Source organism: Canis lupus, chromosome 21, assembly GCF_011100685.1.
Source record: "Canis lupus familiaris isolate Mischka breed German Shepherd chromosome 21, alternate assembly UU_Cfam_GSD_1.0, whole genome shotgun sequence".
Taxonomy (NCBI): domain Eukaryota; kingdom Metazoa; phylum Chordata; class Mammalia; order Carnivora; family Canidae; genus Canis; species Canis lupus.
The window spans coordinates 27,239,033-27,255,054 of record NC_049242.1 but is presented as its reverse complement, the minus strand read 5'-3'; the positions used below and the strand labels follow the sequence as shown (position 1 = coordinate 27,255,054).

The following is a 16,022-nucleotide window of genomic DNA, read 5'->3' as shown; positions in this document are numbered from 1 at the left end:
ATTTTTAAAGCATTTGTTATGTAAATGCTGTTACATAGGCAGCATTTAATAATGGTAAATAAGGATGAGAATGAGGATGATAGTGGCGGTGGGCAGTAGTAGTATGCCAGCTGACCTTAAGCAACAGTTTGAAATGTAGCATAGCTAAAACCCATATCCAATTCATTGCATAAGTATGCTAACAACCTGTCCAAGCTGCAAGACGTATGGCCCATAGATCAACTGTATCACATCAATTATAATAGAATGTTCACAGAAATAGATTTCAGGAAAGAGATTTCCACAATTTTCCTTGGGCTTTTTGCAGTTAATAAATCTTCCTCGTTCTCAAAAGAAACCAGATGTGTGTAAAGCTTGATGTTTTCCCTGAATGCAGCATTATTACTTACAAAACATGGAGATGTGTTCTTTCTTGCCCTGTTTGCCAGGAAGGGACTGAGGAGCTGGGGAGATTTTTTTACTCAGGGATATGTAGCATATATAAAGGAGCCAAGACCGAGGCTGCATAAAATCTGTACATCAGAAAACTCCTAGTGGATGTTTTTGTGGTCCCCAGAGTATGAAGTTTCTGAAGGGTTCATTCTACTTCATGATTCCTTCCCTTTTTCACTGCACTTACTTTTGTAGGGACTGATGCCATAGCTCACTGATCTTATATCTCTTTTCTTAAGATTTTATTCACTTATTCATGAGAGACTGAGAGAGAGAGAGGCAGAGACATAGGCAGAGGGAGAAGCAGGCTCCCTGCAGAGAGCCTGATACAGGACCGATCCCTGGACCCGGGATCACGCCCTGAGCTGAAGGCAGATGCTCAACCGCTGAGCCATCTGGGCACCCCACTCATTAATCTTATATCTTGATTAAATTTTGTTAAAAGTAAATTTGTAGGTATATAATTCCAGATAAAAACACCTGCTCTATGCATGAGCTCATTCCTCATCCCCACACTACCTCAAGCCAGCTGGCAATTCTATCTTCCACCAACATTATGATGAATTTTGTACCTTTTATTTTTTAAAAAATATTTTATTAATTTGACAGAGACAGAAAAAGAGAGAGCAAGCACAAGCAGGGGGAGCAGCAGAGGGAGGGGGAGAAGCAGGCTCCCCACCAAGCAGGGAGCCTGATGTGGGGCTCATCCTAGTACCCTAGGATCATGACTCTAGCCAAAGGCAGGCGTTTAACCGACTGAGCTACCCAGGCATTCAGAATTTTGTACTTTTTAAAGAAATATTTTCATTGATGCCCCCCAAAAAGGTTCATTGATTCTTTCATAAAACACTTTGATCATTGATCACATTCCAAGGGTTTTGCAATGATATTACAGAAAATAGAATAGTCACTCAAAATCCACTAAAGAAACACTCATAAAACTCAGTGATTAAAACAGGTCATATTTATGATAAGGGCATGTATTTATCCTGTAGAAAGATTAGCACCAAGAAACAAGGGAGCACAGAGCATATAAGGAACGGAGACTAATAATATATTCAGCTTGCCTGGAATCCTGGGTGCAAGTGGCAAGTGATGATGAAGCTAAACAGATCCATGTACCAAAGTACTGGCATTCAAAGACAAATGAATCTAAATAACAACAGAGATTGCTCAGCATGGAATTTAATCTTTCTCCTTTCTTAGAAACACACATTTCTGCAGCTTCTTGTGAAGCAACTGAGGGAGTTGGGAACCTTATTTGAGGGCCCATAAGCTATTGTGATTCCTTACTTGGCATCAATATAAGCCTGAATATTAATAATAGCAAATGTATTTTCCTCTCAGCCACAATACACTGATTATACAAAAATATCAATGCAGAAAACGCTCTCAAACAGAATCTTTTTTTTTTTTTTTTTTTTTTTTTAAAGATTTTATTTATTTATTCATGAGAGATACAGAGAGAGAGAGAGGGGCAGAGACACAGGCAGAGAGAGAAACAGGCTCCATGCACTGGGAGCCCGATGTGGGATTCGATCCCGGGTCTCCAGGATCGCGCCCTGGGCTAAATGCAGGCGCTAAACCGCTGCGCCACCCAGGGATCCCTCAAACAGAATCTTGATGTACTAGTAAGGTCTTAGCAGATACTCTATTACCTACCCTTCCAAATTCTACATCAGATTGGCCAGATTTATTTTCAGCATTAGCTCAGACAGTCTTAAGCATTGTTTCATAGGTCTAGATATCTTTAAAAATGTAAAAATATATAGACTTCTGTAGTAGAAGTCTTGACAGCTGTTTTTTCTTCTTGTTATGTAAGTGCCTGATTTAAGCTTTGATCACTGAGGCATCATCCACTTCAAGAGAGTATTTCAGAAAAAAATTTAAAAACACATTGCCATCTGTTTTGTTTCTTAAATTCCACATATGAGTGAAATCATATGGTATATGTCCTCCTCTGACTGACTTATTTCACTTAGCATAATACCCTCTAGATGAACATAGGTCAAGGGAAGGAAAAATAAAATAAGATAAGAACAGAGAGGGAGACAAACCCTAAGAGACTCTTAACTATAGGGAACAAACTAAGGGTTGCTAGAGGGGAGGTAGAAAGGGGGATGGAGTAACGGGGTGATGGGCATTAAGGAGGGCCCATGATGGAATCAGCACTGAGTGTTATATGCAACTGATGAATCAATAAGTTCTATCCCTGAAACTAATAATACAGTATATGTTAATTAAATTGAATTTAAATAAAAAATAAAAAATAAACACATTGCCAGCCACAGGACTAGATAAAGAGCCAGGCCACCCTCTCCACCCCCATATTTCCTTTGCTTTAGAGATCAATTGATTTAAACAATTGAATATTTAGCTACTTTTTTCTTTTCTTTCTGTGCTTTAGTTCTTAAACTTATGTTTTAAATTCACCAATAAAAAGTGAACCCACAAAACCCTAGGCCCTCACCCCTGACCTCAATAAAAGCAGAACCCCAGGCCCCTACTTTCTCTCTGTAATCTCACTGTGTGACCCCAGATGTGCCATGTACTTTCCAAGATTTGTAAGTAATAAACCCTCTCACTTTCTAAGTTTCCTGATGGCCTTCACTGAAGGATGCCTTGCAATCATAATAAAAACCAGTTTATCCATATGTTGGTTATTGACAGGTTCAGACCAGCATGAAGCAACCTCCATAATGGATGGTGTTGAATTTACAGTGTAACACAGCTAGTGAGGAGAAGTAAAAAATATAGCTTGTAAGATTTAAAAAAAAATTGCTTATGTACTTTCTGTAAATAATATCACTTTATAAAGAAGGAAAAAGGATGTATTTTAAAATGGCTTTTATTAGTGTATATGTGGCTATACTATGCAAAATTGTATGTAAGTGACACTTCATGAATCATCTTTCTTACTGCACCAAAAGTCAGAGGTGTAGCTTTCATAAGAATATTTGTTATATATTTATTTTAAAGCATATCCCAAAAGATAGTCGCCCCATCCTCAAAACCCTCCTTTTTCAAAACAATTCCTGCACATTCATGAAATTGGAATCATGTTTTGTTTGTATTGCTTATGTGTATTATACCTCCTCTGTTATTTTTTTAAAGATTTTATTTATTCAAGACAGACACACACACAGAGAGAGAGAGAGAGAGAGAGAGAGAGAGAGAGGCAGAGACACACACAAGCAGAAGCAGAAGCAGGCTCTATGCAGGGAACCCGACGTGGGACTCGATCCCGGGTCTCTAGGATCATACGCCCGGCGGAAGGTGGCGCTAAACTACTGAGCCGCTGGGGCTGTCCAACCTCCTCTGTTAAACAGTAAATTTCTAGAAGCTATATTATTCTCACCAGGCTATGAATTTTTTAGGTTGATGATTTTCCCTTTAGTTCAAGCTTTGCCTGGAAAAGTGAGAAATCACCATCTATGACTCCTTTTAGTATCTGCCACAGTGTTTTATTGACTCTTATTCAAAAGAAACAACTGCAAAATATGTCAATTTAGAGGTGTTTTGTCAGATTGTTACTACTTTTAAGAATAGAATCTATGTCATCATTGTTCACTCTTTCATCCCCAAGTACCTCTGACAGTGTTTGCCAAAATGAAGATGCTCAAATATTTAAGAATATCTGCAAAATTATGTAAACACACTGTTAATTCAATAAGCATATATTAAGTTAGCTATTATTAATAAAGCACAGTTCTTGGGTCTCTGCAAGATATACCAATCTCCCGAAAACACTACAGTGAGTTTACAGAAAGTTTCAAGTCAGTAGGAAACTAAGAGCCTACAATAAAAGATTCACTAAGGACTCCTAGTGAAATGAAAGCAAATAACAGAAGAGAAAAAAACAGGTAGATAATAAATTTATTTTTTATTGGTGTTCAATTTGCCAACATACAGAATAACACCCAGTGCTAAAACAACAACAACAACAAAACAGGTAGATATTTCAGTTAGAGAGGGCAAAATGATAAAAGACTCGGCAAGATATTCATGGTGTTTTTCAAATGTAGGTCTTAGCCTAGACCCCAGAAGAGTGTTACTCTAATCTGTACAATCTGTAGGTAGCTTGTTAAAATTCAAATTCCTGGGTTCCACCTAAAGAGTTTCTGATTAAGCAGTTCTGGGATGAAGTTGAGGAATCTGTGCTTAAGAAAAAAAAAAAAAATTGGGGAAGTCCAGGTGGCTCAGCGGTTTAGCGCCGCCTTCAGCCAAGGGCGTGATCCTGGAGACTCCGGATCGGATCGAGTCCCATGTCAGGCTCCCTGCATGGAGCCTGCTTCTCTCTCTGCCTGTGTCTCTGCCTCTCTCTCTCTCTGTGTGTGTCTCATGAATAAATAAATAAATAAAATCTTAAAAAAAAATTACCAGCTGAGGTGCCTGGGTGGCTCAGTCAGTTAAGCATCTGCCTTCAGCTCAGGTGATGATCCTAGGGTCCTGGAATTGAGCCCTGCATTCAGGTCTCTGTTCAGTGGGGAGTCTGCTTCTCCCTCCCCTGCTCTTGTGTTCTTTCTCTTTCTCTCTCTTCCTCTCAAATAAATAAATACATATTTTTTTTAAAAAATACCAATTTGGATGTACTGGTGCTGGACCACACTGAGACCAGTGATGGATAAAAATGGAAAGAAGGTAGCATGAAGACTCAAAGAAATGAAGATCTTGAGGAAGGTGAAGAGCAAAACAAAGCTGGGGGTGGGGGAGAAAAGCTGTGTTGGGGAATTGAGGGGGTTATTAAATGGAAATTATTTCAATATCTGAAAAACAATTTAAGACATTATCGAGCTTTTCTTTAAAGACATTATTTAAGAGACATTATTATTTTTAAACTACAGCAAAGTATAAAGAAAATATAAGTGGGACTCCTGGGTGGCTCAACGGTTGAGCATCTGCCTTTGGCTCAGGTCATGATCTCAGGGTACCAGGATCAAGTCCCACATAAGGCTCCCAAAGGGGAGCCTGCTTCTCCCTCTGCCTATGTCTCTGCCTCTGTGTGTGTCTCAGGAATAAAATAAATAAAATAAAATAAAATAAAATAAAATAAAATAAAATAAAATAAAATAAAATAATAAAATAAAATAAAAATATAAGTAAACCAATATCTATTAAAAGATAAATGCTTTTAACATTTGGTTTATGTTATTTATCTTTTTTTGTATATGATAAAAACACTTAACATGAGATCCATACTCAACAAATTCCAAGCACACATTACTGTGGACTACAGATACAATGTTGTAGCACAAATCTATGTATAGAGTTTTATTCATCTTATTTATACTGAAACTTTCTGCCTATTGATTAATAATTCCTTTCCCCCCCTACTACCCATCAGCTCCTGGTAACCAGCATTCCAGTCTTTGACTTTATGAACGTGACTATTTCAGACACCTCATATAAGTGGAGTCATACAGTAGTTGTCCTTCTGTGTCTGGCTTGCTAAATTTAACATAATGTCCTCAAGGTCCAACCATGTTGTCATATATTGCAGAATTTCCTTTTTTAAAGCTAAATAGTATTCCCTTTTGTATAAGTCATCCAAATTGTAAAGGAAGAAGTAAAATTATCTGTTTGCAGATAACATGATCTTTTGTATAGAAAACCCCTCACTGAGGTGGGCACTTGACGGGATGAGCACTGGGTGTTATTCTATATGCTGGCAAATTGAACACCAATAAAAACAAATTTATAAAAAAAATAAAAAAAAAATAAAAAAGAAAAAAGAAAACCCCTCAAAATCACAAAACTGTTAGAACTAATAAAAAAAAGTAGGGGTAGTGGAAGGGGAGGAGGGCGGGGGGTGGGGGTGACTGGGTGGCGGGCACTGAGGGGGGCACTTGAGGGGATGAGCACTGGGTGTTATTCTGTATGTTGGCAAATTGAACACCAATAAAAATAAATTTATTATTAAAAAATACAGTGTTGTCTACATATCTGTTTGGTATTTCTTATAGTTCTATCTCTGATGAAATTCTCAGTTTATTCATGCATTATTCTCTAGATCTCAGTAAGCCTTTTTATGACATGTATTTTGAATTCTTTGTCAGGTAAATCATATAGGTCCATTTCATTTTGGTCAGTTTCTGAAGATTTTTTCTTGTTCCTTTGTTTGAAATTTCTTTGGCTGATTTTCCTTTTTCCTTGATATTTGCGCATTAGATAAAGCAGACTTCTTTCCCCGTCCTCACAGACTGGCCTTATAGAGGAGACAACCTCCACCAATATGCCTAGGGAACGAGTCTGGGGTCCTATCAGCTCTCCCTCTCTAGGGAGGAGCAGGTGGCTGGGGGACTTTTCATGTCACTCTGTGGGGAACCAGGAGGTGGAGCTATGGCCTCTAAGAGCCCAACCTTATGGCTTCCTTCTCCCCCATGCTATTAGACTCTGCAAAACCCATCTGAGTCCTAAGACTGACAGGACAGAGGGCAGTCCTGTGGAGGATCCCCTTAGAGAAGCTTGGACACTGTACATACAGCTCAACTCTTCCCCAACCCAGAAGAATGCTGAGAGGTCCCTTTTTTATCCGCTCATTCTGTGATGAGAAGGATCTGGGCTATGGTGTCTTCGAGCCCAAGATGCTCTCTCCATTCTCCCCCCAGGTTATCAGGCTGTGGTCAACACATTCAGGTTCCAAGAGTGGCAAGACAGAGGCCAGTACTCTGGAAGGCCTCTTGGGGAAACTGCAGTGCTGTATGCATGGCTCTACACTTTCATTCCCCAAGAGGAAGCTGACAGCTAATTTTTTTCATCCGTTTTCTATACTGCAGTGCTGTATGCATGGCTCTACACTTTCATTCCCCAAGAGGAAGCTGACAGCTAATTTTTTTCATCCGTTTTCTCTGTGTTGACCAACATGCAGAACTATGGAATCTGTGAGCCCAAACTGAGTTTCCAGTTTTCCACAGACTGCTAGCCTGTGGTAGACTATAATTTTTTTAAAAAATATTTTATTTATTTATTCATGAAAGACACACAGAGAGAGGCAGAGACATAGGCAGAGGTAGAAGCAGGCTCCCTACAGGGAGCCTGATGTGTGACTCAATCCCAGGACTCTGGGATCACGACCTGAGCCAAAGGCAGATGTTCAACTTCTGAGCAACCCAGGCATCCTTAGACCATACTTTTTAATGTGTGTGTGTGTGTGTGTGTGTGTGTGTGTATGTGTGTATTCACATGAAATTTATATACAAACAGTATAAAGTACTCTGTATACTAATCTATCTCTTAATCATTTATCATGTATATTTATATCAGTTTTAGTTTTTTTGCATGATAGTTTATATCTTATTTAACCAATATCCTAAAAATTGTTTAAGCAGTTTCCAAATTTTCATTACAATGTATAATGATATATTGAACATCATAATACAACTCTGCATTCCTGCCCATTTTCCCCTTTTAGACATATATCTAGATTATGAATCAATAGATATTGGATAATAAAATAATACATTTACCAAACTAATCTGTAGGACTCTTTAAAGAATTAAGAAAGTACCCTTTTCATTCACATTTCTTATTTATTGTGCTTATTCATGTTCCTCAGCCTTGAATCATCTATTTTGGGGGATAGTTATCATTATGGCACTCCCACAAATAACTGCACCTGGCTTAGAATAAGGCCATGGGTAAAATATGCCTACATGCATAGACAAGTGATGTCTTTCTTTGGGATTTAGACAGTTTTACCATCTCTAGCGTGTGTAGCTATCCAAGGAATGTCTGATATAAATATTTTATTATTTATCTATATATTTGAGAGAGAGAGAGTTCATGAGTGGAAGGGCAGACAGGGAGGGAGAGAGAAAAAGAATCTGAAGCAGACTCCCCACTGAGCTCAGAGTCTGATTTGGGGCTTGATCCCAGGACCTTGAAATTATTCCCCAAAATAGATATTTACGAAGCCTAGAATTTGCTACTGATCTAAATTATATCAGTGATGACTGAGCCTGGGAGGTTTAGTCAGCTGAGCTTCTGACTCTTGGTTTCTGCTAGGCTCTTGATCTCAAGGTCATTAGATCAAGCCCCAAATCAGGCTCCGGATCAGTGGGGAGTCGGCTTCACATTCTTTCTCCCTTTCACTCCCTTTCTGCCCATCCTCGCTCATGCTCTCTCTAAATAGATAAAGAAAATCTTTAAATTACATCAGACATTCCTTGGGTAGGTACATACTCTAGAGCTCCAAGGAAAGACCTCATTTATCTACGCATGTAGGCATATTTTACCTATGGCCTTATTCTAAGCCAAAAGCAGTATTTGTGGGAGTGCTAGAATTACATAAGACATGATCTCTGCTCTCAAAATGTTCACACTCTAGAACTGTATGAGTCATAAATTTTTTTTAATTTTTTTGTATGAGTCATAAATTACTGGACTATCAGAAAAGAGTGAAATCCTGTATAAACATGCTTTCTCATGGTATAGTTGTAACTCACACTAGTAGAAAATCAAAATGAGTGAGAAAGACTATATAAAGAAGAATGTACTGAAAATTTCCTAAATCAGCTTAGAAAGGAAAATTTTGAGCACAGCCTTACGAATTTGCTTGGTCTTCACACTATAGATTATGGGATTCATCACAGGAGGGATGAGCAGGTAAACATTGGCAATAAGGGTGTGCACAAGGGGAGGGGCATGCTTCCCAAATCTGTGTACCAGTGACAAGCTGATCATGGGGATGTAGAAGATGGCAACGGCACTTATGTGTGAGACACAAGTACCAAAGGCCTTTTTCCGCTCCTTTGGGGAGGCAATGCTGAGCACAGAGTGGATGATCAGAACATAGGAGAGGAGGATCAAGACAGAGTCTATGCCAGCAGTAGAGATAACAATAGCCAAACCAAATGCACTGTTGATCTTGGTATCTGTGCATGAAAGCTTCATCACATCAGGGTGGAAACAATATGAATGGTGCAGAACATGGCTACGGCAGAAGGATAGACGCTTTAAGAGCAGGAGTAAAGGTACTAGAGCCGTTGTCCCTCTAATAACAATGGCAAAGCCCACTTTGATGATCCTTGAATTGGTTAAGATTGTGGCATATCTCAGTGGGTTACAGATGGCAATGAAGCGGTCAAAGGCCATCACCAGAAGTACAGAGGACTCCATGAATGTGAAACCATGGATAAAGAACATTTGGCTAATGCAGGCATCAAAACTGATTTCTTGAGCATTGAACCAGAAAATACGCAGCATGGTGACCAATGTGGAAAGGCACAGCCCTAGGTCCGTGAAGGAGAGCATGGAGAGGAAATAGTACATGGGTTCATGAAGGCTTGACTCAGTGAGGATGACAAACAAGATCATACCATTCCCAGAGATGGCAATGGCATAGAGACAACAGAAAGGGATGGAGAGCCAGGCATGGTAACTTTCAAAACCAGGGATGCCAGTAAGAAGGAAGACTGCAGGGTGGAAAATGCTTTGATTGAAAAATGGCATAATGAGTAAAGGGAGCCAACTTCCCAGGAGAAAAAGGACCATGTCCTGTAAAATAGGCAAAAAAGACGTTTTCACTCTCTTCTACATATCATATAATTTAGTATCACTAGGGAGCCTTGTCTTGTCTTCCATGGAAATGCAGGCCCAGTAAGTCCTTTTCTTAGATGTAGAATTGATCATAGTGAACTAGGAAAAGAGACAGAATATTAAATTGTATGAGGACAATTGTACAATTGTACAATATTTAATTGTATGAGGACACTTGGGTTTAGCAAAAGTAACATGCTATATCTAGGCTTCAGTATAGTCTCATATAAATGTATAAAACAGAAGGTTAGAATAGATAATGGTAACATATTTTCCAGTTCTATGATTCCTTGTACATGGACAGACAGGACTCTTCTGTGCAACCCTGCCAACTCATCCTGCTTTTCTTTACTTCTCAGTTGCCCTTAAGAGCCCTTTAAGACTTATAAGGCCTTATGCACCCAATGAAAATAGGATCATAAATATTAAATATTTTCTAGAAAAACACCACTCATTAAATTAATTCATAAAATTACTATTCATAAAACTAAATATTATAAAAGAAATATAAAAGAACAAGTTCAATCTGGCAAATAGACTATAATGGGTGACAGTTGGTAAAGTGTTTCATTATGCAAGTAGTAGTTACAAATCTGATACTTTTATTATTATTATTATTATTATTATTATTATTATTATTATTCATGAGAGAGATGCAGAGAGAGAGAGAGGCAGAGATACAGGCAGGGGGAGAAGCAGGCTCCATGCAGGGAGCCTGACGTGGGACCCGATCCCAGGACTCCAGGATCATGCCCTGGGATGAAGGCAGGTGCTAAACTGCTGAGCCACCCAGGGATCCCCAAATCCCCTTTAAAGGAAAGGTTAACCTTAAGAACAAAGGAACTATTCATTGCAATGAACGAACAGTTAATAACTGGGCAGGATTATCTGATTAAGATTCTTAATATTCCATTATTGCAAAAAGATAAGAAAATGAGTGGAGGGTTTGGGGGTGTTGTCCCTTCAGAAACCCTCATGAGTCTGGATTCATTTCTGTTCAGCTGGAGGATGATGACTATGAACCATCTTCTCTCTGAGGATATGAGCATGTGGTCACCCAGATCAAGACATCTGTAGGATTAAAGTAGCTTTTCTGTACTGATTCTTATTCTAAGTTTCCTGACACCCCCTATTTTTGTATATAGAAATAATGCTTGGTTTTTAAGGTATGTGCTCCTTTTCTATTCATTCATGCATGCATTCACTCAACAAATATTTGAACATCTACAAAATGCCAATATGTGCAGTGAACAGAATTAGAATTAGATCTGGTTGCAATGAAACGCCAGGACACCTGCACCCCGATGTTTATAGCAGCAATGTCCACAATAGCCAAAGTGTGGAAAGAGCCTCAGTGTCCATCGAAAGATGAATGGATAAAGAAGATGCGGTTTATGTATAGAATGGAATATTACTCAGTCATTAGAAACGACAAATACCCACCATTTGCTTCGACGTGGATGGAACTGGAGGGTATTATGCTGAGTGAAATAAGTCAATCAGAGAAGGACAAACATTATATGGTCTCATTCATTTGGGGAATATAAAAAATAGTGACAGGGAATAAAGGGGAAAGGAGAAAAAGTGAGTGGGAAATAGAACATGAGAGACTCCTAACTCTGGGAAACGAACAAGGGGTGGTGGAAGGGAGGGTGGACGAAGGGTGGGGTGACTGGGTAACGGGCACTGAGGTGGGCACTTGATGGGATGAGCACTGTTATTCTATATGTTGGCAAATTGAACACCAATAAAAATTTTTAAAAAAATAAAAAATAAAAAAGAATTAGATCTGGTACACCAAGAAGATCTGTCTGTAACTCTGGGAAAGAAAATATCTAAGTGTAAGTCAACTTGGTGAGTTTCATTCTAACCACTATATGAACAAGCAGTAGCTTTGGCTAGAGTAGAAATAATTCATTACATGAAGTATGATGAAGATAAAACACAGCCCATGAAAAGAAGAAAAGAAAAAAATGTTCAATATAGGACACCTCTTGAGAACTCAAAGACACAAAAAAATTAATGACTGGAAAATCTGAATTGAGGAGCAATGGATAACAAAATTAAATTCATGAGTTTTGTTTCAATGCTTGGACCTCAGTTGGAAAACAAACCTTACTTTTTCACCTGTTACTTACATGCAATGATTGGAATATATATTTATCTTTGCTTTCCTAACAAAGAGACTCCTGCCTCGACAGTAAGGCTTATGACTTGTCTAACTGATGGCTGGTTAAAGTCACAGGAGCAGTGAAAAGGTCAGAGGAAAGAGCACTAGGGAATAGTAGTATTTTCAAAAAATACAGAAGAGGCACCTAGTGATGAGATGGCATAGGCCTGCTACTAAGGTGAAAATAACTCCCAGAAAAACACAAGGCCCTCATCAGTTTTTCTCAGACCTCTGATCTCAGAGCCAAGAAAAAGTCTGGCACAACATTGTCTAAGAATATCTGTTGAGTGAATTAACTCATTGTATCTGACAGCAGTGATAGACCCTAGACACTTAACTTCAGCCATATATTGTGATTCCCAATAGACAGCTCCTTCAAATGATGAATAAAGTTCATGACAATATTGCCATATATTAAAGTAGGAGATCAGCTAACATTTTTCTGATTAATCTGGTATTCATTCTTGATACTAGGACTTTGCTCAAAGATAGACTTGGTGACAAAAATAAATGTTTCTATGTGAAGTTGTAAGGACCTTTAAATCATATCCTCTTTAAAGATGAGAAAGCAGGCTCTCAAGTTAATGCTCTTTTTATCATAGTTAAATAAATTAAGAGATCCCAATGGATATTTAAGTATACAAACTAGCCTTCTATTTAATAATAGTGATAATGTATTAAATGCCTACTATGTAACAATTTACTTATATCTCCTTTGCCGAATCCTCTTTCCACTGCTTTGCATGCTTCTAATGGTCTCTTTTTTCAATCAAAGGGAAACTGAGTAGAACTATTCTAATGCAGGAAACTCCATTAGTAAAGCTTATGGGAAAAGAATACCTTTTTTTAAATTCCTTTTTTTTAAATTCTATGATTCTTAACCCCCTTGGGTCTTCTTGCACTAAAACTACAAGCAATATTAAATAACTATCCATGGAAAGATATACTTAAATTTCTCTTTCTCCCCAATGGAGAATTCTAAGAAAAGGTCTATGACTTACACAACCTTGTAACCAGACAACCAAGAATATATAGACTGCTCCCACTATAAAGCTTTCCATCCATCACTATCACAACATGCACTGGTATTATGAGTTCCTTTTAACAAATGGGAAAATTGAAGCTAAGGTTAGAAAACCAAGGCTCAGAAGAATCATATTACTTTTTCACATTTATCTAACATGACAATGGTGGATCCAAGAATTAAACTTTGTTCTCTCTGACTTCAAATGCCAGGATTTACCACTACTATTTTAAAAGGAACTGAATTTTTAAAATATGTTGAATGAACACATTGTGATGGCTTTATGACTTTAATGTATAGCGTATTATATCAATTGTCTTTAAATTTATATAATGCATGAATATACATAGTATATGAATTTGTTGAATATATACAACTAAGTTTACCAATTTTCTCTGTTGGTTTCATAAACTATCTGAAGATTGAACAGTCCTTGATGTATTCAGAAAAGTTTTCAATGCACTAAAACACTGACCTCATGTAAAGAAGAAATCTTGAGTCTGGAAAGGGAGGTCATTTGCTCCTACCCCCTGCTCTTTGAAGAGTCATCTCAGCCAGCAGCAGAGTCTTTTAAAGCCAAAGGTAGAGAGATTATCTCAATTTCAAACTTACGGGCAGAAAGATCCTTCTGTCCTAAGGCTAGGGAAACACTCCCCATCAGTCCTGCCCCCTTAAACTATCTCCAAAGAGGTTCTCTTTTGCCAAGAGAACTCACAAAGACTATTTAGGTATCAGATCTCAAAAAAGAAGCCTATATAAGGGGCCCAGCAGCTGCCTGGCAAGAGCCATTTTCCCAATGGAAAATCAAATTCCTAAGAGAGAACTCTAGGCACCTGTGTCCCACTAACCCTTTGTTCTATGAAAGACAGACCAAGAGGGGCAATTTCTTTGCAGTCTAGCTTCACTCTTACAGGACCAAAATAAAATCCTGGAGATTCCAGGAGTCCAGTTCTCATTGAAGAGCTTTCTGACCCCTGAACAGCTAGCTATAAGTCAAAGCTTTCCACAGGGTAAAAGTAAGGGAGAAGTAGTATTAATGGATCACCAGTCATTCACCAATATCACAGCAATCATAAGACATTGAACCAGGTAGGAAAAGCATTGCTGAATAACTGTATTCACTGAGGCTAGTGTAATAGTATCTGGTTCAGAGCCCATGACTGTTCCTGGGCATTCTGAATATCTTGGGAGCTGTTGCTAACTTTTACGCTGGCATACAAAATATTAACTTAAAAGAAAGTGATGCAGCAAACAAGAATATGAAAGATGCTGTGAATCATATGTCATCAGGGTAATGCAAATTAAAACAATAATGACTAGAATGGCCCAAATCCAGAACACTGACAACACCAAATCCTGGCAAGGAAGTGGAGCAATAAGAACTCCCATTCATTGCTGGTGGAAATGCAAAATGGTAGAGACACTTTAGAAGACAATTTGGCAGTTTTTTATAAAACTAAACATATATTCTTACCAATCTAGCAATTGCATCCCTTATATAACCAAAGGAGCTGGAAACTTATATGTACACAAAATTGCACATGGATATTTATAGCAGCTTTTATTCAGAACTTGGGAGCAACCAAGGTGTCCTTGAATAAGTGTGGATAAATAAAGTATGATACATTTACACAATGGAATATTTTAGGTGCTAAGAAGAAATTAGGTGCTAAGCCATGAAAAGGCATGAAGGAAACTTAAACACATATTACCAAGTGAAAGAAGCCAGTCAGAAGAGGCAATACACTGTGTAATTCCAACTATGTGACATTCTAGAAAATGCAAACTATGCAGACAATAAAAAATAAGTGGCTTGCCAGGGGCTAGGGAAGAGTGAAGAATTAATAGGTGGAATGTTAAGGATTTTTAGGGCAGCGAAAATACTCTATATGATACTATGATGTTGAATAATATAGTCATTATAAATTCATCCAAACTAATAGAATGCACAACACCAAGAGTGAACCCTATGTAAACTATGAACTTCAAGTGGTAATGATGTGTCAGTGAAGGTTCATCAATTGTAAGAAATGAACCACTCTAATTAAGGATGTTGGTAATGGGGAAGGCTATCGATATGTGGGCACAGGAGATATATGGGAAATCTCTGTCCCTTCCAGTCAATTTGCTGTGAATCTAAACTTCTCTAGAGAATAGTCTATTAAAAATTTTTTTATTTATTTTTTGTTTATTTTTTTATTGGTGTTCAATTTACCAACATACAGAATAACACCCAGTGCTCATCCCATCAAGTTGCCCCCCTCAGTGCCCGTCACCCATTCACCCCCACCCCTCGCCCTCCTCCCATTCCACCACCCCTAGTTCATTTCCCAGAGTTAGGAGTCTCTCATGTTCTGTCTTCCTTTCTGATATTTCCCACACATTTCTTCTCCCTTCCCTTATATTCCCTTTCACTATTATTTATATTCCCCAAATGAATGAGAACATACAATGTTTGTCCTTCTCCGATTGACTTACTTCACTCAGCGTAATACCCTCCAGTTCCATCCACGTTGAAGCAAATGGTGGGTATTTGTCATTTCTATTAAAAGAAGCAATTAAAAAGACTACAAAGCTTTGTGAGTCCTTTGTATGTCCCTTGCAAGCTTACAAAGGCACGAGGCTGCTCTGATAACTGTTCTAAAATTGACACTAATCCAATCACCTCTGTGGTGGAGACATTAAATATGTTTGACAGATAGCTTCTGTTAAAACTGTGGATACTCATAAGTGGCCTTCAGCCTTTGGCCATTAATATAGCCTTTGACAATTAGTGGCAAATTGCGAGGGCTGGTAGTTTCAAGAACAATAACTAATTAAACATACTTCAGGCCTTAGCTGTCCTGTTTAAATTTTTTA

The 16,022-nt window shown here is 38.2% G+C and overlaps 1 protein-coding gene across 2 annotated transcripts; it reads right to left on the bottom strand.

The window, feature by feature from the left end:
- Positions 1–7,539: 7,539 nt before the first annotated feature.
- LOC119864882 (olfactory receptor 51F2-like) lies at positions 7,540–15,780 on the bottom strand. 2 transcript variants are annotated; one of them, XM_038568147.1, is made up of 3 exons: positions 15,642–15,780; positions 13,639–13,730; positions 7,540–10,068 (listed from the first exon to the last, which is right to left on the bottom strand). In XM_038568147.1, the coding sequence occupies exon 3, from the start codon at positions 9,922–9,924 to the stop codon at positions 8,938–8,940; it is 987 nt and encodes a 328-aa protein (XP_038424075.1). In that variant the 5' UTR covers positions 9,925–10,068; positions 13,639–13,730; positions 15,642–15,780; the 3' UTR covers positions 7,540–8,937. The 2 variants fall into 2 exon arrangements, with proteins under 2 accessions (XP_038424075.1, XP_038424076.1); XM_038568148.1 differs by lacking the exon at positions 13,639–13,730 and having other exon boundaries at positions 15,642–15,769.
- Positions 15,781–16,022: the final 242 nt, after the last annotated feature.